At 41.7% G+C, this 26053-nt stretch overlaps 1 protein-coding gene across 6 annotated transcripts in view; it reads right to left on the bottom strand.

The window, feature by feature from the left end:
* Positions 1 to 26053, bottom strand: part of Atp8a2 (ATPase phospholipid transporting 8A2) — a 651823-nt gene that overhangs the window by 211562 nt on the left and 414208 nt on the right. For all 6 annotated transcript variants that reach the window (XM_045153898.1, XM_045153899.1, XM_004670531.2 and 3 more), the window contains 2 exons: positions 20399 to 20582; positions 15525 to 15635 (listed from right to left, as the gene is read on the bottom strand). In XM_045153898.1, coding sequence (XP_045009833.1) covers positions 15525 to 15635; positions 20399 to 20582 — 295 coding nt within the window. The remainder of the gene's footprint in view (positions 1 to 15524; positions 15636 to 20398; positions 20583 to 26053) is intronic.

The following is a 26053-nucleotide window of genomic DNA, read 5'->3' on the forward strand; positions in this document are numbered from 1 at the left end:
CTAACAGCAGAAGAAAGATCAGGAAGAGATGCAAAGAAAGTAAAATATGGCAAGAAAAAAAAACACTAGGGTAAAAACCAATTGGTAAGGTCGATTTCCTAAGAATGAAAATCTATTTGAGAGTTTGGGTCAAAACAAAATTTGAAGGGAGGAATGCAATTAAAGCATGGAATCAAAATTATTTTTTTATATCAAAAGATAAGGTCAGAAAAATTTAATCTAAACTTCTAATGCTCATATAGTGCTTTATATAAAATTACACCATGAAAGATTCGATGCATTTCTTTTTTTTTTTAATTTTTTTTAAAATTTATTTATTTGAGAGCGATAGACACAGAGAGAAAGACAGAGAGAGGGAGAGAGAGAGAATGGGCGCGCCAGGGCTTCCAGCCTCTGCAAACAAACTCCAGACGCATGCGCCCCCTTGTGCATCTGGCTAACGTGGGACCTGGGGAACCGAGCCTCGAACCGGGGTCCTTAGGCTTCACAGGCAAGCGCTTAACCGCTAAGCCATCTCTCCAGCCCTCGATGCATTTCTTTAAAGGAAAGACAAATAAGGTCCCCAAGCAACCCTTTCTAATAGTTTAACAAACAAAACAAACAAAAACAAAAGACCACAAAGAAAAGAGGGGAAAAAAACCAGGTCCCCAAAACATTTGCATAAGATTGTCTCAGCTGCAAAATGTTCAATTTGTCCAGTTGTGTAGGAGGCAAAACTGTAAGTACGTGGTACTTGAGTTAAGGGAAGTCACAGACAGACTGGAAATGAGAAGCAATGGAACTTCGGCAAGGGCTAAGCTATGCAGATGCTGCCTATGAACGTACTAGGAAGGGAAGAAAGGCAGGGTGTTTGCTATTGAGCACACAAGGCAGAGTGTGCTGAACCTTCGTGCCATGGGGCTGTTTTGTTTCTGCCCAACGCCTGCAGGGGAAGGCAGTGGGCACCTGTGCAGCCCATTGACAAAGTCAGTTTCAGGCCAACCTTTCAGGGTTAGGTGGCCCCACCAGCCCTTTACCTCAGCTTTGTTTTTGGAATTGTATTTTCATTTGTTGTTTAATTCCAAGGAGATTTAAACATTTTATAGAGTTTCAGAGACTCAATTTTTAAACCATCAATGCCTAAATGTGCTTTCTAAAACAAAAAGGTTGGATCTTTATAATGATCCTCTTAGATAAGGCAGCTGTGAAAACATCATTTAAAAAAAAGCACGCATTGTCACATGTAAAAGGCAGTAAGAGTCTATTTTTATAAAGTTCAAAGTGACTGTGAATCTTGCAGGGGACTCCCTCGAGACCGCTATGTTTCTCTGCCTTTATGCCTGCCTCCCTTGCCCCCGCCCCTCTCCACCTTGTGCTAATAAACCCCCAGGTCTACCCACTAGCAGCAGCCAACTGGCTGCTAAACACATTCTTAGCACATGGCTAACTCATTCCACAGCCATCTTCCCACTGTAACGCAAAACCCCTCCGGGTTCTTTACCCAGGGCTCAGCTAACTTTGACATTTATCACAGAGCTGGAACCGGCTCTCTGTGAGAATGGGAAAGACAGGTGCTGGCCTCTCTTGGCACACTGACCTGTCCCTCTCTTCCTGCCCTTTCACCACTTAATTCCTACTCATCCTTCTGTCTTAAGACACTCCATGCTGGACTCAGAGGCTACCTATAAAGCACCACTTCTAGTTCTCCATGCCATCTGTGTTCTACCCAGCCAGGCATCACCGCGGTGTCATTCCCCATTATATTCCAACAGCAAGGGCCCTTATCAACTGGTCCTGGTGACCCCAGGGCTTTTAACTTAAAGAATGAGGTAAGAAAATGAGGATTCAGAATGTTTCTATTTCAAGTTAATTTCCCAATTGTTCAGTGGGAAGACACTCTGGTTTTCCCACTGATAGGTTGAAAATTGTAATGACTGCTCAGCCAATATCAGCCCAAAATAGGGACTATACAGTACTTAGGGACTCTGTGTGCCAGGTTGGCACTAGGCCTGTACATACAGAGATAGCCTTTGCGGCTCTAGGTCACACTCATATGCCCACTACACTAGATGGGAACGTGGCACAGCTTGTCATGTTTTCCTGATCTGAACACTCTGCCTGCTACAAAGCACCTGGTAGACAGCACACAGTGGGCAAGCTTGATGGGGGCTTCAGCCCTTCAGAAAGGCCTACTGGCTGGTGATTCTCTGCATGCCTTTGGCCTGTTACCTTGTTCACACTAAGCTCACAGCTACCCATCCAGCTCCCAGACCATCTCAGGAAACATTGAGCCATCTCTACCAAGAAGACACAGTCTGCAAGAGGTAGGCTTAGTTACTGGGAATTGTATCTTTTGCCATGAGGACATTTCTTGTATGTCAAGAATGAAACACAGTTTTTGAGGCATCTTTAAGTCATACATTATATCCAAAAGGAGAATCATTGGATGAATTATTTACTTATTTATTCATATGTGTGTGTGTGTGTGTGTGTGTGTGTGTGTGTGTGTGTGTGTGATATGGCAGCAGGAGGAGGTTACTGAACTTAGAGCCAAGCTTATTTGAGGCAACTATTCCACCACTGAGCTACATTCCCTTTTATTTTGAGACATGGTCTCACTAAGTTACTCAGGCTGACCTTGGACTCAGTCTATATTCAGGCCTTGAACATGTAATCCTCCTGCCTCAGCCCCCTGAATAGCTGAGATACTGAAAGCTGTGCTGTGCTACCAGGCCTGGCTTGGATGGATTTCTGATCACGTATTATAATACCTATTCACTATGGGTTCTGACACTTAAAACAAAATCTACCTACCTCCTCATAAAGAGTGAAGCAGTTAAGAGGTAATATGCAGATATTTCTACAAAGTTAACAATTTCCAAGGACTCATATCCTGAAAATATTCTGGATTAGAGGTAGAAATCTATACATAGACATAAGTCATTTCACTTTTTAAATGTGAAGACACAGGGCAGATACTGAAATGTTGTTTAACCTTTCTCATGTCACAGAACATTTTACAGAGAGATTTTATGCATGTTTGCTTGTTTTAGACTTGCCAGATATTGACAAATTTTTAGTAGCTGTCAGTTAAATTTGGTTGTTTAAAGTTCTGTTTGGTCCCTGGATTGCTCTGGTCTTAGAATATCTCTCATTCCATAATATTTTCAGATTTCTCAGGCTTAATCTACATCCCATTTCCTGGCTTTAACTCAACCCAGTTTAATGATCTTAAGAAACACTATAATTTCTTATAAATGTGGCAAATAATAAATATTCCCCATTGTAAATAATCATATGTAAAAATCCATCTTTAGGGCTTGAGAGATGGCTTAATGGTTAAGGCATTGCCTGAGAAGCCTAAGGACTCATGTTTAATGCTCCAGGTCCCATGTAAGCCAGATGCACCAAAAAGGTAAGGCACGTGCAAGGTCACACATGCTCACTAGGTGATACAAGTGTCTGGCGTTCGATTACAGTGGCTGAGGCCCTGGCATGCCAATTCTCTCTCTCTCAAATAAAGTAAACAAAAAATGCATCTTTATACTTATTCTGCATATTAGGAACCAGCAACTAATCAACATGAGGGTCTCAATGTTCTCTCTTAAGATAGTGTGGCATATCATTCTTATGAGGCACCAGGATTTACAAGATAGTCTTATCATTATCTTGCAAAATGCAGGTTAAAATCAAGTATTTCTCCTTTAATCTATCACTAACTTTTACATCTTTTCCAAAAATCCCTTGTGACAAGAGCTCAGGAAGTACATGAGCAAGAGCAATCGAGAAGGCTCTTCCAACACTGCTTCTGGCCTTTAAGCCATATCTGATCCAGGAAAGTGAGTAACTGAGTAATTAACACATCAAAAGAACTGTCAAGGCAGGCAGGTGCAGTGGTCTGCAGTGAGCAGGCCAGGCCTCCGTTTCCACATCCCCGGTCTGGATTTCCTGAATGGACAGTGTGCAGGTTGGCCTGTCAGTGTGGAGTGACTAGGCCAGACTCCTCCTTCCTGGCTCTTCCTAGTTCCCTGGTCCAAGTTTCCTGAGCCAGCCTGTGTGTTAGAGGAATAAGTAGGCCAGATCCCCTGCTCCCTGGCTCCTCTCAGTCCCTGATGTTCCTGGTAGGTCCCACTGTGCATTGTTTGGGGAAGTCTGGTCCCTGTGTGGGCTGTGGAATCAGGCCTTTTGCTCTGGTATCCTGATTGGCCACTGGGTACCAACATCTCTGTTCATCTGAGTCAGAGGGTATACAGGCTAAAGGACAAAAACTTGCTTCCTCCTCAATAAAATAGTCTTCCTAAAATGGGTAGACAACAACACAAAAAAAGCCAACAAAAGACAGAATACTGAGAGATTTCCACCAAGAACACCTAGCCCTACAATAGAAGCCTCCAATGATATTGTAGAGAAATCAGCAGAAATTCATTCCCAAAATGAAAACACGACAACCAATGGATACCGTGAGCAAAAAAGAAATTGCTGAAATGGAAGCAAAGAACCTACAATTGTATCAATGAAATTGAACAGAATTGTCTCCTAGAGCAATCTCCTATTGATAGCAGGCTTAATGATTGAAGAAAACATTAGAACCCTTCAAAGAGATATGAATAAATTGAAGGTGAATCAAGAAGTGGAAGATCTCAACAACCAGTTGAGTAAGCTTAATAAAGACTTGATCAAATGCTAGAATGAACTCCAGGAAGCATCAAGAAAATCAGAACTCAGGCTGGAGAGATGGCTTAGTGATTAAGGTGTTTGCCTGCAAAGCCAAAGGATCCCAGTTTGACTATCCAAGACCCATGTAAGCCAGATGCACAAGGGGCCACATTCATCTGGAGTTTGTTTGCAGTGGCTGAAGACCCTGGCATATCCATGCTCTCTCTCTCTGTCTTCCTCTCCCTCTAACTCTTTCTCTCTTAAATAAATATTTTTTTTAAAAAAAAAGAAAGTCAGAACTCAAATTGAAATAATACCTCAAAAAAGAGATGGACACATGCAAAATAACACAACAGAAAACAAAAATCAAATAGAAATTATAAAAATCTCTCTAGAATCCCTCACCAACAGTGTTACTCATGTGGAGGACAGAACATCTGACCTGGAAGACGAGACAGAAGGAATCGATGGAGAGGCCAAAAACTTTGCTAAGTTCAAAAAAATCAAGTGAACAGAATATGAGGGAACTGTGGAATACCCTAAAATGACCAAACATCCAGATCATGGATATACCAGAAGGAGAGGAAATCCAGACCAAAGACATAGAGATAATATTCAACAAAATTATTGAAGAAAATTTTCTGAATCTCTCAAAAGAGAGGCCCATCAAGATAGAAGAAGTCCACAGAGCACCAGACAAGACCAAAGAAGAAAATCTCCAAAACATATCATAGTTAAAATGCTTAACAACAACAACAACACCAAAAACAGAGAGAGTGTATGCTAAAAGCAGCAAGAGATAAACAAATCACAACACACACACAAAAAAAATCAGAATTATATCAGATTTCTCAATGGAAACCCTGAAAGCCAGAAGGGCCTGAAATGGAACATTTCAAAGTCTAACAAACTATGGCTTCCAACCCGTTACTCTACCCAGAAAAGGATCCTTCATAAAATCAGGTGAAAGAAAAACTTTCCATGAAAAAAGTCAACTCTATGATTATATAAACACATATATACTCCAAACAGAACAGTCAAACAACCAATCTCAAGAGCCAACAAGAAGATCACAATAACCAAAATATACCAGGCTCAAAATAGTGCAAAACATAACAAAGCACCAAACCCCACAAAACACCTCATCATGACAGGGATTAATTTAAACCTCACAGTAATTACCTTAAATATTAATGGTCTTAACTCAGCCATCAAAAGACACAGGTTATCAGGATGGATCAAAAAACTGGACCCTTCCATCTGCTGTCTTCAAGAACCCCACCTCACCACTAAAGATAGACACCTCCTCAGGGTGAGAGGTTGGAAAATGATATTCTAAGCAAATGGAAATAAAAAACAAGCAGGTGTTGATATATTAATATTGGATAAAATAGACTTCAAAGCAAAAGTAATCATAAAAGACAAAGAAGGCCACTTCTCATCCATTAAGGGAATGATTCAACTTGCAACTTGAGCACATCACAATCATATATATATATATATACGCCAAACACAGGTGCATCATAGTTTATAAAGCACAATATACTTCACAATAAAACAGAAATAAACACCAACACAATCATAGTTGGAGACTTCAATACTCCACTATCTTCAATGGACATATTATCCAAGCAGAAAATCATCAGGGAAATAACAGAGTTCAACAACATCATAGATCAACATTCTTTTCAGCAGCCCATGGCACCTTCTCCAAAATTAACCATATATTAGGCCATAAAGCATGCCTTCATAAAGTCAGGAAAATTGAAGTAACTTCCTGTATCATGTCAGATCACAATGCTTTAAAACTAGAAAATAACAACAGGGACATATCAAGAACTCCACCAGCTCCTGGAGACTAAACAACACACTTTTAAACAATGAATGGGTCGTGGAAGAAATCAAAAAAGAAACTGTAAAATTCCTAGAATTGGATGATAATGGAAACACAACCTACCAAAACTGATGGGACACAATGAAGGCAGTAATAAGGGGAAAACTCATAGCCCTAAATGCCTTCATTACAAAGACAGAGAGATTCCAAATTAATAACCTGACTGTACACCAAAAGACACTGGCAAAACAAGAAGAATCCAACACAAAGAGCTCCAGATAGAAAGAAATAATAAGATTATAGCAGAAATTAATGAGTTGGAAACTAAGAAAACAATTTTTTAAAAATCAATGAAATGAAGAGTTGGGTCCTTGAAAAATACACAACACTGATAAACCCCTGGCCAAAATATCAAGCAAAAAATGAGAAGTCTCAAATTAACAAAATCAGAAATGAAAAAGAGATCACAACAGACATCAGTGAAATTGAAAGAATCATCAGTGTATACTTCCAAAACCTCTACTCCACAACATTGAATAATCTGGAAGAAATGGATGAATTCCTAGACACATACCACCTATCAAAACTAAACTCAGAGTAAATTAATCTCTCAAACAAGCCTATCACATCCATGGAGGTTGAAAAGGTAATCAAAACCTCCACAAAAATAAAAGTCCAGGATGGGATGGCTTCTCAGCTGAATTCTATCAAATCTTCATCAAAGAACTGAAACCAATATTTCTCAAACTGTTCCACATAAACGGAGACCTGACTCCCTTTATGAAGCTCGCATTACCCTAATACCAAATCCAGACAGAGATGCAACAAGGAAAGAAAACTACAAGCCTCTATCCCTAGTGAACTTAGATGCAAAGATACTAAACAAAATCCTTGGAAACTGAATTCAACAACACATTAAAAGCATTATTGACCTTGTTCAAGTAGGACTCATCCCAGGGATGCAGGGATGGTTTAACATATGGAAATTGGTCAACATAATGCACCACATAAATAAACTGAAGCATAAGAACCACATGATAATCTCAATTGATGCAAAGAAAACCTTTCACAAAATACATCACCACTTCATGATCAAACACTGGAAGGAAAAGGCATGGGGGGTTTATATCTCAGTATAATAAAGGTAATATATAAACCTCCTAGAGTCCAAATAATACTTAATGGAGAAAAACTCACCATTCCAAAACTTCTAAAGGTGATAAAGTCCTTAATCAAAGTAGCAGGATACAAAATCAGTGTATAAAAATTAGCAGATTTTCTATATGCAAAGGACAAATACACAGAAAAAGAAATCAGTGAGGCTGTCCCATTTTTAATAGCAACAACAACAAAAAAATTAGCTACCTTGGAATAACACTAATCAAGGATGTGAAAGATCTATATAATTAAAACATAAAAACACCCAGTAAAGTGGAAAGTCTTCCCATGTTCCTGGATAGATGGAATTAATATTGTGAATATGGCAATTCTATCAAAAGCAATATACAGATTTAATGTGTTATAAAAATACTAGCATCATTTTCACAGAGATTGAAAAAATGATCTCAAAATTCATATGGAATGGCAGAAGGCCTCAGATATCCAACACATCCTCAGCAAGAAAAGAAAAAAAAAAAAACCTCTGGTGGTACCACCATACCTGATCTAAAGCTATAGTACAAAGCCATAGTGACAAAAACAGCATGGTACTGGAATAAAAACAGAAACATAGACCAATGGAACAGAATTGAAGACCTTAGGTCAAGTGACTACAGCTGCTTGATCTTCAAAAAGTGTCAATAATGTAGACTAGAGAAAAGACAGCATCTTCAACAAATGGTGCTGGAAAAATTGGATAACACATGTAGAAAAATGAAATTAGATCCACTCTTTTTGCAATAGACAAAAATAAAATCCAAATGGATTAAAGACATCAATATAAGACCTGAAACTCTTCAACTACTGGAAGAAAAAATCGGAGGCACTCTCCGCATTATAGGACTGGGAAAGGACTTCCTGAACAAAATCCCAGTAGCCCAAGAAATTAAATGCACACTCAACCAATGGGATCTCATGAAGCTAAAAAGCTTTTGCATACACAAACCTACCATAAACAGAGCCCATATATTACCCACTGAATGGGAGAAAATCTTTGCCAGCTATACCACTGACAGAGCCTAATATCTAGAATCTACAAAGAACTCAAAAAACTAAACAATAAAAAAATCAAAACAACCCACTCCAAAAGTGGGGCAGAGAACTAAATAGGTATTTCTCAGAGGAAGAATTATAAAGGGCTAACACACACTTAAGAAAGTGTTTAACATCCTTAACCATTAGGGAAATGCAAATTAAAACAGCTATGAGATTCCACCTTACCCCAGTAAGGATAGCAAACATTGAAAAATCAAATGAAAACAAATGTTGGTGAGGATGTGGAGAAATAGGAACACTCATGTTTATGTATGCTCAATTCATAATAGCTAAAAACTGGAATCTACCTAGGTGCCCATCATTGGATGAATGGAACAGAATCCTATATCCTGGAAGTCAGACTAAAAGACTAAAAGACTCAAGAGGACCTTAGTAGGAGCACCTAAATTGAAGTGCTCTGGAGAGGGTGAGGCCAAATCTAACCTTAAGTTTCTCCTATTTCTCCTTCTTCTCTGTCTTTTTCTTTTCTTTTTTTCTTGTTCCTTGGTGCTACCCTATAACTCCCTGTACCAACATGTGGTTTACATCCACAGTGAGCTATTGATCAGAGAGATCTACTTGATCTCACAAAACAAACAATACAGACTTCTGTCAGAGTGCTTGATAACCCATCAGAGGTTATTGGTAAGATCCTACTACTGAAGACACCATATGCTGTTGGCACGCACCATGGAGAGATCTGGTTGCAATCTGGAAGAGAGTCAGTCCCCAGAAAATTAGCCTATCTAGTATTGGAAGGCACTACATGAGCTAGCGGTGGAAAGTGGCCAACATCTGTCCAAGCAACTCAAAATCTAATTCTAACTCAGAAGCAAACAATCTGACATGATGCTCACACAAGTGAAATAGTGGCACACAGCCATGGTGGGTAACCAATTGCTCTTGGATTGGCTAACAGATCCACTCAGTGGAAAGGAAACCATATCTGGAACTTGGAAGCAAGTCATAATCGTATCCAGCTAATGATTCTGCTTTCCACTGTCAAGCTTCCACTAATTTTGTGCTATAAGAGAGTCTATACTCTTTAAATTTTTCCTAAATTAATAATGGTTATCCCATTTAACCAGTGCTGACTTCACTCTCCATTAGAATATCTGCTTTCCTTTTTCAGATGGGAGCTGGACCTGAGGAGATAAACAGCCCAGTTTACTCTACCCTGGCCCCAGCTGAAACCACAGAGGAACTGGGAAAATGAGTGAGAGTACTGCTTTCTTAGCGAATCTTATATAAGTACAAGGGTGATGGAGAAGGATACCAAGGACAGTTCACACCTACCAAACCAGAGATCCAGAGGCTTCTAAGTGCCCATCGCTGAAGTAGATTTAAAATGCCCCCAGCATGGCTCAGAGAATTTTGAAGAAGAGAGGGCAGAAAGATTGTTAGAGCCACGAGTTGGGACATTATGCACAGAGACATTGCCTCTCCCCTCATAATGCATGACCCACAATCCCCATGAGGTTAACCTGCACCCCCAAAGAGGAAGACCTTTTCAGAAAAGGGGTAGGAAAAGGATGGTACCAACATGTGTTATTTACATGCTAAATATGTCAATATCTAAATAAAAAAGAAGAACTGTCAATCTCCTCTAAAGAGTCACACCAGGACTTCAGATATTATATGTATCTTTTCCTAATGGCTTCAACCCAAATTTTGCAGTTAAGACATTTTTTTTTTTACCATTGTCAAAGCCAATGAAGTTAAAAATCTATCCTTGCCTTGTTTATAAATTATATAGAGAACATTGCTTAAGGGTCATAATTTATGACCCAGGCCTTAAATTTTAAAATCACAGCTTAAGAGACTGTTCAGTAGTTAAAGTCACTTGTTTTGCAAGCTTGCTAACCTGAGTTTAGTCTCTAGTACCCATGTAAAGCCTATGTGTATGAACATATACACAAATAATAAAATAAAATGAAATAAGCTTGTTTCATAAACAAAATTACAAGAGTTAGATAGGTTGCTCTGCAGCTACAGGCACTTGCTTGCAAAGACTGGCCTGGGTTCACTTCTCTAGCACCCAAATAAAGCCAGATGCACAAAGTGGTGTATGTGTCTGGAGTTCCTTTATAGTTGCAGGAGGCCCTGGTGTGTCCTTTGTCTGTTTCAGTCTCTCAAATAAAATATTTAAAAAAAAAATACACACAAGTTCTCTGCTCATCTGCTTTACATACTGACAGACATGTTTTCTGAAATCACTTCAACCATGTAACTTGCCTATTCCAAAGTGAGAGAAGGAATCTCAGCTTCTTACAGTAACAAAGATCCTATGAGGTTGTTTAGATCACATTCCTCAGCCACTCACCTACCATATCCTCCTGACTTCTCTCCATACGCCCAACACAGAAGCACAGGCATGCCTTGTTCTCCTGTTGGCTTTGGGAAGCCCATCTGCCCAGGAGGCTCAGAATGTATCTTCCAGCCCCTAGTTAGACTTTTACCTTCTGAGAAGCAGTCTATTTGGCTGCTGCCACAAAACTTAGCATGCAATTGGCTGAATACAAAAGAAAATTTTATGTAAAATTCTACACTATCTCCCCTTACAGTGAGTGTATTTTCTTCTGGGTGACTAAAGCATCAAGGTACTAGTGGTCCTTTCTGCTCTCCTTTCAACTAAGGCTGTAAAATATGCATACACACACACACACACACACACACACACACACACACACACATGAGTATATCTTGCCATATGTTAAATCTACTTCAATAGCACTGATTACAAGCAAAGGAAGTGGATGCAGTGGGAGGTGAAGCTGGTGGTGACTGGGCCCTCAGACCATGGAGAGGTACATGGATAGAGAGAGGGGTGGATTTGTTAGAAGCCTCAGGGAACGGTGAGTGTGAGACTGTAGCAGTGTACTGATTGGCTCGCTGGCCATGTTTTTGAGCAGTTCTCTTCCAGACCTTGTGCCAGCATTGGAATTGATCAGATGTATGTTTTAGAAATCCCATCTTGGCTGTGTTAGAGATGATTGGAAAAGTGCAACTGTGAAGGTAAAAATTACTAAATCAAGGAACTACCAAAGGGATGGAGGTTAAGGTTGCACACCATAAAACCACAGGTTCCATCATTTTGTTACTACTTTTCAAGTCATTTGAACCAGTAATTGCTTTGGCTTGAATGAACTTTACGTAGCACGTTCAACAAGCATTAAGTTTCTATCAGCAGTGAAGAATCTGTTGGGCAGATAAAAGTCCATAAACTGAGCCTGTGTTCCATTCAAGGCACCGTGGTGAAAATGGACTAACAAGACCAACATCATTTTGGTGCACTATTTAGGATTTGAGTAGAGTATAATTCTACAAGGCTGCTTGTGAGTGAAACTGAAGATCGCACCAAGGAAAATCAATACACAGGAAGGGGCTAGATTGTAGGCAATCACACAGTGAGATGTCATGCCCTGGATCTCTATGTAGGAATGGTGAAATGTTTTCCAAAATATTCTACAACTAATTATTAAAACTAAATATCCTAAAACACGAATTGTAGACCATCATCCACAGCATGATGGCATTTGTATGGAAACATCTGTATATGTATCTGTAGAGAAAGAGACGAAGGCAGATAATACCTTTGGGGTTGGGGTGAATGGAGGAAATGTCTGGCTTGTGTTCTTTGCAGCAATGAGAATAATGCATGTGCTCCTTGGATAGAAAACCCTACGTGTATAGATGAGTATGTCAAGTGAGAAGATTGCATTACGTCACAGACTTTATTGGAAATTTAAGTCACATAATGATCCTCCTAATCTCCGCTGAGGCCATAAAATCAGATTGCTTCTAGACTACATATTTTTAAATGACTGGTGCAACAGGGGGTATTTGAAATGAGAACATATTGTTTATTGATAAAGTCTTCAAGAAAACCACTTAAGAGAAATAAATAACATGTTTAATTTGTCTCAATTAATTACAAGGTCATGTTTAGTATGTTTTTGTACTTAAGCAAATTAACTTACAGCAGTCTTTAGTCTTGCAGTTCAGTGCATGCTAAAATAACAAGTGGTACCTTCCTGACTACCTCAAGCCACCACAATTATACTGAAAGTGCATGCTGGTGCCAGGGCAGTAATATGACAATATCGGACATTATCTGAGTTAACACCATGTACCTGTCTAGCATTTTATTTTCTTGGTTTCCAGATTAGTATCTCTAAATAGAAAAGTAAACACAGGGCAAGGTAAACTTTCTACATTTTTTAACTTTATAAAGAATGTCTGGAAGGTAGACTATTTAACAGTTGTTAATGACAACTGAAATTTAATTTGAGTTACACAGTTCTTCAGAGCCACTTTCCAAAGAACATTTTTTTGGACAAGCTAATGCTATATTCAACTCAGCCTCAGCCCACTTGAAGCTTATAAAATGGCAAGATAGTAGGTATAAATGACTAAGACAGGCCCCTGAGGCATGCTGCGGGAAGTAAAAGGGCTGGGAGCCCCATGCCAAATGTCTCGATAAGGAGTCTAGACTATCAGCATACTGCTGATGCTGAGTAAAACCAGATTATTAACAATCCTTGTGAAGCCAACAGCTCCAGGAACACAAAATGCTGGGATATTAAAGATGGCACACAGGCCTCAGGATCCCAGGATGCCTCATACTATTATCTATGACCCCAAGTGACATTAAGGAGTGACTCTTATCATGTGCACAAGAGGAGGGAGACAGACCTCTCTGAGTGCCAGAAGGGAATTGTACAAATGAGAGCCAGAGAAAGATAGTGACTACAGAGCCTGTTCTCACCAGGGGCAGACTCAGTGGAAAGCTGCAGCACCATCGGAGGCAAGGAGACAGACTGCACAATGGATCTGAACCTCCCTACATGGAATCATATAGTGTTTCTCCCTGCCCGTTGTATAATGCTTTCCCTAGAAACAACACTGCTTCCGGCACACAGGCAGGACATTTGACAAAGGGCCAGCCTCTAGGGGTGGCCAGATCTCTTCTATCACCTGCAAGATTCTTTAGACTCAGACATGCTCCCAGTATACAGCAAGCTATTCCATGAATGAGAAGAGCCATGCTCTCTGGAAAGGCAGCTGCACCCTGGGCATACAGCATAGCAAAGAGGTTGCCCTTTGCATGACAAGAAAAATACATGCCGACTTCCAGGTGGGGCTGAGGGACAGAGGAACACAAGCCATAGCCAGGTGCCTTGCACAGTGAGCAACATGCACTGCTCAAGAAAAGTCCTTCTTTCCCAGTTTAGGGGCCACATGAGAGACATGAACCTTCTGTGTGTTTGGCATGAATGATTCATGAGAGAGCAGATATGTTGATAAAGGGGTTGGTCACTGTTACATTAGCATGCCACCTGTTAGATTATCTGAACTGAAACTTCTAAGAGATAGCATTGGGGGGAAAAGTTGATCTCTGCCTTGGTTATGATTTTTTTTGTGGTTTTTCTTGCCAAGAATTAAGAAATTATATCATAATAGAACAAGATAGTAAAACACAAGTAACACTGATCCATACTGCTGTACAGAATGACTTCCTGCTTTCTTTCCAAAAATCATGTTTTGAAATAGGGTCTCATAGACCAAGCTGTTCTCCAATTCACCATGTAGCTGAGGCTGGCTATGACCCTTCCCTCTATGCTGAGATCAGAAGTATGTGCTGTCATGCTTGGCTAACTTTTGTTTTCTTTTTCTTTTTTTTTTCTCTTTTGACAGGAGACATGTTTGACTTGAGATCTCTCTAATGCTCTCTTTAAAAAAAAACAACATATTTTTATTTTTATTTATTTATTTAAGAGAGGAAAAGTGAGGGGGAGAGAGAGAGAGAGAATGGGTGCACCAGGGCTTCCAACCATTGCAAATGAACTCCAGATGCATGTGCCACCTTGTGCATCTGGCTTACATGGGTCCTGGGGAATTGAACTGAGGTCCTTTAGCTTTGTAGGCAAGTGCCTTAACCGCTAAGCCATCTCTCCAGCCCAATGCTCTCTTATCATTAATAGTGCTAGTAGTCATCGTCGTAGTAGCAATAGCATTTTGAAGAACTGGGAAGTAAACCCAGTAGTTTACACATGAAGGAAGTGCTCTACAACTGAGCCATATTTAGCTCTCCTGTTTTCTACATTCATGTGGCAATCCACTCTCATCATGGCCTTGAAGCCACACCTTGTAGCAGAGCTGTTCTTAGAAAAGAATGAAGTGCGTGACCAGGGTCACTAATAGCCCTCCAGCAAGCACATGTGTTTCATTCAGAACTAAATCAGTTTCTTAGGAAATTGTTGGACCTCAGCATATGAACTCAATGTGACATTTTAAATGATCTTGTTGGTTTCCTCATCACCCCAATCACTACTACACCTTTTCCCTTGAGCCCTGGCATCCAAATACCCCAAAGGCAATGAAGGAATGTTCAGGAAACTCATAGCTTCCATAAAAACACAGCAGGAAATCAGGCCTCGTTCATACTAGGAAAAGAAAAACACAGGCTGGTTGCTCTAAAATGCCTCCATGCCACCAAGAAAGATGAGTACTTTTGCTGCCTGGAACTGACCACAGTGGCCTCATGCCACCCTGACAGGAGGAGAGAGGGAGTGATAATGGGGTGCTGTGCCTCCCGCAGAGGACACAAAGGAAGGAAGTGCTGGGCTCAGGGCTGGGAGGAGGAGCATGGGAGGGAGGCATGATGGGCAAGGAAGAAGTGCTGTACCCCGACACTGATTACTCATTATGAGCCCTGTGATGCAGCTGCCTCCCGGGAGGCTACGGGAGACCAAGATTTAATAAGATCCAGCAGTATATTTTTCTCTACTTTCTTGAGATGGACTTAATACCTAAAGATGTCCTCCTAAAAGGCCTCAGGGGGAGAAATGATGCTCCTTACCTCAATGATGTAGAGGACCACGTTCTTGTAAAAACAGTACAGGATACACTTGGTCACTCGGTTATAGCTCCAGGCTCCATGAACCAAGAGTAGCTTCTCCAAGTAGGAAAACTGAAAAGGAGAATAGCAAAGTTCAGACGAGCTTCCCATTGAGGACCAAAGCCACGGACTGTCTTTATGAGCAGAAAATACACAGGGAAGGGACTGGAGACCAGATCCTATAGGTCCCTGAGAAGATGGTTCCCTCAGTGGGGACCTCTCAGGAGCAGAGGAGACAATGTGAACAGCTTAAAGCATTGCTTTCCACAATCATGCTGCTGGGCTTCTCACTGCACCTGTCATGGGAGGAATGTTCTAAGTGAATGCCTCTCCGGGTCTTCATGATTTTAAAACAGTGACTCCCTGAACTGGACGGAAAGTGCAGTGGAAATCGAATACCTCTCCACAATCTACTTACAAACTTGACCACAGAAGCAAGGGACAGGGACATTCATGTAACAAAGCTTGGTTTTAACAAAAGGTATGTAAATGTACACAAAACTGTCCTCACTTTCATTTCATAAGTTAAAAATAATTATCCCCACTGCTACACACAGGGAGATGTCCTTCTTGCCCCTGACTCAAACAGAGCATCTTCCCTGAGGTGCAGGCCAGGGGCGGCTAACTGGCCCTCAGTGGGGTAATGTGCTTAACTATATGATCTACAAGGAAAGACGGTCGGGCTGTAGTGAGGACATCCTAAAACCTTAAACATGTTTTGGCTATCATAAACACAGTTTGGGACGTTAGCCCCTCTCGCCTCCCTCATGGTGGGAGCTCTGTACTTCCCCTTCTTTCCTTCTATTATTTTAATAAAGTTTCTCAAAATCATATGCTTTGGTCTATGGGTTGTAATTCTTTAAATTCATTAGACAGGAATCCAGGGAACCTGAAATTTACTTGTGCATTGGCATAGTGGTGACTGTTGAAATTCACTTTAACTCTTTACAGACAAGAAGGACCTTGACTGGAAGCAAATTTTAGAAAAACATTTCTTTTCAAGAGAAAATGATACACTGATTCACATTAGCATGGGAAAAAAGATTATATCCTAGGAAAGTCACATTTCAAATGAGTTCTTCAAGATGCCTTGGGGAGGCATGGTCACGTTTTATGACTGAACTTCCAGATCTAAAGGATAACTTCAGTGTGGCGGAAACGGGGCAGGGAAGATAGCTCAGTGGGTAAAGAGCTTGCCTTACAAGCATGAAGACTGAGTTCAGCCCTAAGAATAAAAAGAAAAAGGGAAAAAAAAGTCACATGTGGTGGAGCGTGCTTGTCTACCCTGAACTGGAGAGGCAGGGATTAGCCAGCTAATCTCATGAGCTCCAGGTCAATGAGGGGCCCTGTCTCAGAAAAAGGGGACAGTTTTCCTGAAGATGACACCCAAGGCTGTTCTCTGGCCTTCACATGCAGGTGCACAAATATGCACATACACACTCTTCACATGCACACACACACACACACACACACACACACACTTCACATGCAGGTGCACACATATACACACACATATGCACATACACACATGAGTTAAAAATGGGGCTGGGGAAATAGCTCATAGGTTCAAGGCTGAAGCTTGCAAAGCCTGCCAGCCCAGGTTTGATTCCGAGTGCCCACGTGAAGCCAAATGTGCAAAGTGGAACATATGTCTGGAGGTTGTCTGCAGCTGCAAGAGGCCCTGGTGTGCCCATATTCTTTCTCCTTACCCCTCTTTAATTCAAATGGGAGAAATGGGTACACATAGAAAAATAAAACTCCCCATCAAAAATCATTAAGAAAGGCTGGAGAGATTGCTGAGTAGTTAAGGTGCTTGTCTGTAACGCCAAAGGACCCACATAAGCCAGATACACAAGGTGGTGCATGTATCTGGAGTTCATATGCAGTGGGAGGAAGCTCTGGTGTGCCCATTCTCTCTCTCTATCCTTCAAATAAATAAATAAAATATTTTTTAAAAAATCATTAAGAACAACAAAGTAGAGCACAGAGAATATAATATAATAACAAGCCAAACTAGTGAAAAGGAAGTGTGCATTTGCATGTATGTCTGCTGTTATTTCAATGGGCAGAAGAACATCTATGAGAGTTCCTGAAGCCTCACTCTGAGCATTCCAATGAAATTTTTTCAGGAAAAATCCAACCAAATGCTAAATCAAATGCAGTCTTCCTGAGGGGTCATTTGTGAGGCAGAAGAACATGGTGACAGGATGAACATTCTCTGAAGGACAGGGTGCCAAGGTTTGTAGGAGTACATTATCCATGCCATCCACCTGCTCAAGCGAGGTGGCAAGCAGTGGCCAGCTGCCTGTCCTGGGGCTGTCCCCGTGCATGCAAGCGGGAGGCAGGAAGCAAAGACACAGAACGAGAGTTCTGCCTACTTCACAACTTCCCCAGTATCTTGTTTTCTTCTTCACCTCATGGGGTACTCCCTCCAAAACATAGTCAATAATGCATTCTCTCACATCAAAATGAACAGATAAAAGCCCATAATATTAACTCTAACCAGATATTGTTATCATGTCAAGGGTGCAAAAGAACACATCTAGCCGTGGCATTTCTGATATGGTAATGAAGAAACAAGGCACAACCGGGACTCACAGACACACTGTGGTTTCCGTCTCCTTTGGCAGAAGCCACTACTCCCCCGGAGGGAAACGAAAACCCTCAAATGGACTTAAAAAGCTCTGCTTACCATCCCTCCTTGATGCTTCAGTTTGACAAAAGCAATTGCTTCAGATACCATATTTTATTAGTAAGCAGTTTCAATAACACCAGCCATGGATTCTCCCTTCTCTAGACATTTTAAAGAAAAAGCAGACAAATATTTGCCTGGAACTCCTAGGAAACTTCTTAACATCCCTTCCAACCATATGATGTTATAACTCAAGTATTTAATAACGCTGGGGCATATAACATCCACGGTTGCTGACAGCAGACAGGAAGTGAGAGTCCCATGGGCCTCCATACAGTTGACTTGGGAAAGTAATGGAGCAGGTGTGTGTGGCAGAGCCTGAGTTCACACAGGTCTGCTGTTCTCTGATCTTGGATGCACGCTCACACCTGAGACAGATCATTGGTTCCATAGGAACCTGTTTCCCGACCTGTAAGAGACTCCCTACTTCAGGAAGCCACTCAAGGATATGAAGTCAACAAAGGAACATGATTGACTGCAGAACCACGTGGATTTTGTAATTTCCCCAACGCACTTGCAGAACCTCAAGCAAGGAGGAATCATGAACAGTGACCTAATGCAGAGCTTCCTTCAGGGAGAGGGAGCCTGAAGCCACAGAGGACCAGGCCACAAGCTCTGAGGCTACAGAAGTTCCCTTGATTTGCCATGTAGTCCCTGCTTTCAGCTTAAAGGGAGACAAAGCCACTATTCCTTATAGCCATGCTGTTAAGGTCAGCATGTTCCTCAAAGGCCTAATAAGGGAAGCAGGAGGGAGCTGGAGTACAGTAAGTGAAGGCATCCAACCACAAGACATTGTAATTGGGAAGGTAGGAGGCCAAGCCATGATTTCCTGGATGGTAATGTTTCTGGATGATCAAGCACACTTAATAGACTAGATATGGTGCTAGGGTGCTCACGAGGTTGACTCTTCTCCTTAACCTACTGGCTGTCACCACGAGGTAGCTATTTATCTCATCCTCAGGCCACATGTGAAATAACCAGGAAGCACATCACAGCCTATGCAGGCAATATTCACTTCAGAGAGAATTACATGAACTTGGCCTTATTGTAGGAGACGGTTTGCTACAGACCACGGATCATGACAGCTCAGTCCTCAGCACTTCACCTCACAGCAGTGGTACTAGGCAATGCCCAGTCATAGCTGACAAAAGCAGGCACCCATAAACCACTGCTCTTCTCTGGCCTTATATGCCTGTCCAGGGCATGCCAGAACCTTTTAAAGAGAGAAGGTGGACTGGAGAGATGGTTTAGCCATTACGGTGCCTGCCTACAAAGCTCAAGGACCCAAGTTTGATTCCCCAATGTGCCCACGTAAAGCCAAATTCACAAAGTAGAGCTTGCATATGGGGTTCCTTTGCAGTGGCTAGGGGCTTTCTCTCTCCTCTCTCTGCTTACAAGTAAATAGTAGAGAAGGCACCCTGAGGGGATGGTGCTACCAACTATTTCCAGCAAATGACATACATAAAATAGTCCCACAGCGAGGGCAGTAGTGGAGGGTAAGAGGTGGGTTTCAGCAAGGCCAAGGACCTGTCAGGAACAGCACACTGCTTTGATGACAAAGCCAGGGGACTGACCCTACCACTAGCCAAAGGAAACCCAACAAGGTAGAAAGGACCCAGAACTGCTCAAGACAGAAACAACAGAGAAATCTGGGCACATCTGTGGTGGCTTCAGTGTAAAATGGCTCCCATAGTCTTGTGTCTTTATGATTAAGCCTCTTACTTAATCCCCAGCTGGTGCTGCTGCTTGGGAAGTCTGTGGAGTCTTTGGGAGGTGGAGCTTTGCTGGAAGAGTTTAGTCACTGGGGGAGGGCCCTGCAAGCTCCAGCCCAATCCCACTTCTTGCACTCAGCGTACTCTCTCTACTTCCTCCCTAAAGATATGGAAATATGACACCTGGCTGTCTGCTCCAGCCATAATACTTTTCCTCAAAACTGTAAGCCAGAGATAAGTTCTTTCCTTCCCTAAACTCTTCTGGTAGTGTTTTGTCCCAGCAAAAATACAAAGATAATTGCTATATACTGGCAGTTTTAGATGATGACCTCAAAGGGTGCAGAGTTCTTGAGGCGGCACGGGAAGGTCTCTCTTGTACCCAGCTGCCATTTCCATCAACAGGGAGACACAGCTGACCACTAAAGACTGACCTGTGCGATGGCATAATCTGAGTTGTTGGTGGCCTGCATGCCTTCATTCCCGCTGATTCCCACCCCCACGTGGGCTGTCTGGATCATCCCCACATCGTTGGCACCATCCCCAATGGCCAAGGTAATGGCTTTCACTCGCTTCTTCACCACATCCACGATCTCGGACTTCTGCAGAGGGGATACTCTGTGAGAGGAGAGAAAGGAAAGATGAGTGAGGACAGCATGCACCCTTTCCCAGGCAACAGCTGCAACCACATTTGGCTGCACTCAAAGGGCAGTTACTGGACAGCTTCCAAATCTAGTACATATATTTTATGCTTGTGTGCAAAGAAGATTTCAAAAACCAGTAGCTTGTGGCTTTCAAGTGTTTGCCAACTTCACAGATGAAATACTAAGCTCCAAACTAACCTAAAATGCAGCCTGTCTGCCATCCCCCTGCTGAGCAGAGACACATGGTAACCAAACCCTTTGGGGCTTATGGGCATTGCTGAATAGCAAATGCAGTTAAGCTGATATAGGGGTCCTTGGAGCACCTTCCTAATGAATCAGAACACCGGTAGGGACCCCCCTTTTGGCTTTGCTGTACAGGATAGGGCAAAGGAAATTTCTAGAGAGTTTACAGAAAGAAAAGAACATTGGCAGGGCATGAGGAAGGGAAGGGAGAGGCCAAAGTAAGAGGAAAGAAGAAAGAATTCTCTATCTCCACCCAGAGCTAGAAATATGATGGCAGAATACCTAGGGCATGGGTTTTAAAGATACCATGATGCCTAACAGAAAATGTGCATGTAACCTTACATTTAATTTTAGCAATCTAGAAAGCAACATATTTGCTAAAATGTACGTTGGGTAGGTACAAGGTGTTGTTATCTTCAGTGAAAAGATATAGATATTAGGAAGTTGGGAAAACCTTTGTTTTAAAGTTGAAAAGGCTTTAGAGCTTGTGTTGTACAATTCATTATTCCCTTCATCATTTTCACAAGGAATTCACTGGCTCCTGAAGTAGGCACAATCAGTCAATGTACCTGTTACCACATTTCTGTTGTTACAAAGCATACTTAAAAGTTCAGACTGGGGCTGGAGAGATGGCTTAGTGGTTAAGGCATTTACCTGCAAAACCAAATGATCCAGGTTCAACTCCCCAGGACCCACCTAAGCCAGATGCACAAGGGGGCGCATGTGTCTAGAGTTCGTGTGCAGTGGCTAGAGGCCCTGATGTGCTTTTTCTCTATCTGCTTCTTTCTCTTTCCTTCTCTCTCTCAAATAAATAAATAAAAATAGAAATATTTTTTAAAGTACTGACTGAAACCAGAACAAATCTAATACCTCTCTCCTATATTTAGAACTCAGTTTCTGTTAAGTATTGCCAGTCTCTGCAGCCACTCACTGTCCACGAGGTGTGCTTCCAAAACTGAGAGGAGCCTCCAAGTATGAACGAGGCAGCTGGGAATGGAACAATGAGTCCTAGACTGGCTTTAATGCAGCCTGAACCGAAGTTCCTGAGGGCTTTTCTACAGAGGACCGCTGAGTCTCTGATCAGCTTTAATGGTTATAACAGACACTCTGTGCACTGCCACCTAATTGGAGCTGAGGGCTGACCTTTTTGGCAGAGACAGCCTCAATTCCTTTCACAAGGGTGTACTCTTCCTCCACTGTTAATTCAATAGTGTCAGAGATCAAAATGGTATGAAGAAAGCAACCTAGGGGTCAGCATTAAATACCTGAAACATGACTGTTTCCTATGCCCATGCTAACCAGATGAGCAGTAGAGGGAATCCCACGAGTCCTGTGAGGGAAACCAGGACCACCTGCCTCATCAGCGTCATGATAGGCTCATGTGACCAGCCATGTATTAACCAGTCAGTACCAGGCAAGTGTTAGCTCTCAGTCCATAGAGTCATCTGTAAAACCTCAGTTATTGGGAAAAAAAAAGTAGGGCATGTAATCTTTGCACGCCATCTGATCATGAGTTTCCCAAGCTTTGCATGTGTGTGTGTGTGTGTGGGCGGGGGGGAGTAACCTGTAGGAACCACAACAGGAGATTTTTAAATAGCTAAAGGGAAAACAGTGCATCTCTTAGGTAGTGTTGTAAAAGTACTAGCTGGACGTAGTGTCAACAGGTCATGCTATGGTACATGTTACGTAGGATGGGTCTTTGCAAAGCTGAGTTCTCGAGCTTGTGTTGATGAAAAGCAAATGATTTATTAAAGTCAACGTGGAACAGGAAATGAGGGTGGTGGCATTGCTGAGCCGCTGAGCGATGCTCCACAGCTCACAACAGGAAAATGGTCACAATTATTTAAGGGTGGTAAAAATAAAGATTTCTTTCAATGTATATATGTATATACATTATTGTCTCAAAAGTTTGCTGTTTTTAGGTCATAAATACTTCGGGAGTTACTTGTTCTTACCTATGGTTCTACTTTTCTTTGGGCTCAAGGGCTTTTCAAAGGAATTACTGAAAATCTAAGAACACTGAATCTCCTCAAGTCATGGACTATCTGCATGGCTCCCTCCTTTCTCTACGGTGAAATCAATCACTCAATAAATGGTCATCTCCCACTGTGGTGGAACTTCACCTGATCTTCAACTCTTCTGATTCACAAAGCTGGCCCAGGAGAACAGGAGCAGAAACTTGAACATCCCTGGGCAGGCTGGTGGCTACACCTCCCCGAGCCAATATGTCATTCAAGTGATCAAGCACCCCGGGCTTTGGTCAGTGAGGCGGTGGAGAAAGAAAGCTGGGGCTGGGAGATGGCTCAGTGAACGAAGTGCTGGCTGCGCAAGCTTGAGGACCTGAGTGCCCACGCCCAGAACTCATGTAAAATGTTGGAAGTGGTCAAACGCCTGTAATCCCAGTGCTGGGGGTCGGGAGGGGGGCAGAGACAAAAACAAAAACAAACAAACAAAAAAAAAAAAAACCAACCAGGGCTGGCTGCTTAGACAGTCTAGCCCAATCAGTGAGCTCTGGGTTCATTGACAGACCCTATCTCAAAAAATAATGTAGAGAGAGAAATATTGACCTCTGTAGATACATGCACACATGTGCACGCACACCTCTTCCCACACACACATGTGAACACTCCTGCATACCACACACACATATTTTAAAAAACTAAAGTCAGTGAAAGAAAGAAAGTCCACGGAAGTTAAGATTGGCTATTCTCACTGCAGGAAAGGAACTAAACAGAGCAAGAGTGCTGTTTTCTATTATGAGGTGCTATTATTTGAATATTAGAGACTCATGTGTTAAAGGTAAGGCTTAGTGGGAGGTTTCTCGTCACTGGGGGCATGCCTTCAGGAATGTAGTTGGACTAAGCTCCTTGTCTACCTCTTTTTTCACTTCCCATCCCTAAGGTGGACATCTTTGGTCTGACATGCGCTCCCCGTCATGATGTTCTGTTCCTGTGGGCCCCAAATGACAGGGCTAATGAACTACAGACTGAAACTTCCAAAACTGTGAGCCAGAAAAGAAGTCTTTCCTCTCTATAAGTTGATTGTCCTGGACATTTTGTTGTAATAACAGAAATCTGGCTAACATGGAGGGTTTAATGATAAACCTACTAATTGGAGATGAGCTCCAAGTCAACAGATTTCCTTAGTTTGCTTCTCTGGTATTTAGATCTGAAGTCAGTGAGTCAAGCCATGATTTTAATGGTTTCTAGTACACTTTCTGAATATTCACCAGCTGCCTTTTTCCAATGAGCAAAAGTAAGGGGTATGTAGAACAAGTCATATCCTAGTGTTTTAGGAGCATGAAATTCTCATCAAGGATTTATAATGCCCTCAGCTGTAATGTCTTGAAAAAATATAATTCTAGTACACACTAGGGGTTCAAAACAGATGTCAGACAGCTAATTCCTATAGAACTGACTAGGCACTATTATGCTTTAGCCATGTGTTGCACTTTAGTAAGCCAATTGCCACAATGCAAAACCAGCTCTTTCTTGATCTTAATTTGTGACCTGGAATCACACACCCTACTTAATAAGCATTCCCAGCATATAATACATTCACCCCATAAAATAAGAACTCCAGACCACATCTCAGCTGAGCAAAGTGCTTGGGAAACTTCTGCAACCTATTTTGTACATTATGAATGAAAATATAAACGCAAAAACTTCAATTAGCTGAAGAGGCAAACTATGCACTTCTTTTGGCTAACATAATAGATTCAAAAATTAAAAGATTCCCCCCCCCTTTTTTTCAAGGTAGGGTCTTACACTAGTTCAAGCTGATCTGAAACTCACTCTGTAGTCCCGGGCTATCCTCAAATTCATAGAACTCCTCCTACCTCAGCCCCCTTTTACTGGGATTAATGGTGTGCACCACCATGCTTGGCTAAGTTTCCCTTTGAGACTGAGAATATACTCAGTATCTTAGTGTGTCTAGTTTTATGGAATATGTATTCCTGAAGAATTTTTAAGACAAGCTTTCTAAAGTTATTTCAAAATGACACTTCAGTAAAACTATGGGCAATTGCATCTACAGCATTAATAGTCCTATACTAACATCCATGATGTAGAAAAGCTCTGGGATCGCTGAGCACCCTATTTTGTAACCTGCAGTGCAGCCTAAGTGAGCTCAGAGTTCAACTGCATTTCAAAGAGGGGCCGGACCTAGATTATAGTTCAGTATATGGAGAGGCGGCTCAGTGAACCAGTGCTGCTACACAAGCTTGAGGACCTGAGTTCAGATGCCCAAAGCTCATGTTAAATGCCAGGAGTGGTAGTGCGCATCTGTAATCCCAGTGCTGGGGAGGCAGAGAGGTTACAAGGACTTCACCCAGGAACATCCAAGAAAGCATCAGGCAAACCACAAATACCAACTAATTCACCAGAATCACTACATGTTTTCACTGGCCAGATTTCCAAACGTTTTCATTTCAGGCACACAGACCTAAAAACTAAAGAAAGCCTGAAGACCACTGGCCTTGATCAGTGAGTCTCAAGTGTTGACTGAGCATCAAAGTCCTCTAGGCCGGTTCAGAAAACCAGGGACAAGCCTTTGACATGCATTTCTAACCAGCTTCCAGGTAGCAAGATGCTGGTCTGAGGACCACATTGAAAAGTGCTTTGGGTTGGAGAGATGATTTAGCAGTAAACTCACTTGCCTACAAAGCCAAAGGACCCAGGTTCAATTCCCCAGTACCCACATAAAGCCAGATGCACAAGGTGGCACAGGCATCTGGAGTTCATTTGCAGTGGCTAGAGGCCATGGTGTGCCCATTCTCTCTCTGTATCTTCCTCTCTCTCTCAAATAAATGAGTACAATATTTCTTTATAAAATTAATTTTTAAAAAGTATCTTGCCTGCCTCAGTCACATTACTAGTTCCTTCAACTTCCCTCTCTCTCCCTCTATCTGTCTTTCTCTCTGTCTGTCGCTCTCAAATAAATAAATAAGAAATTAAAAAAAAAGAATTCTCAATAAAATATTAAAAAAAAAGATTTGCTTTGTAAGTGTTCACCTTCCTGTTAAAGATAATACATCACGAATGAGATTTTCTTTGATTAGAAAAATCCATCGACATAAAATACTATGACTTCTTCCTTACGGTGGTCAGACTATCCTAAATATTAGAAAATTGTAGTACCTTTGAAATTTGCTTATTTTAAACAGATATACAAATTCCTGATATACAGACAGAAAATCTAAAA

This window comes from Jaculus jaculus, chromosome 7, assembly GCF_020740685.1.
Source record: "Jaculus jaculus isolate mJacJac1 chromosome 7, mJacJac1.mat.Y.cur, whole genome shotgun sequence".
In the NCBI taxonomy this organism is placed as follows: domain Eukaryota; kingdom Metazoa; phylum Chordata; class Mammalia; order Rodentia; family Dipodidae; genus Jaculus; species Jaculus jaculus.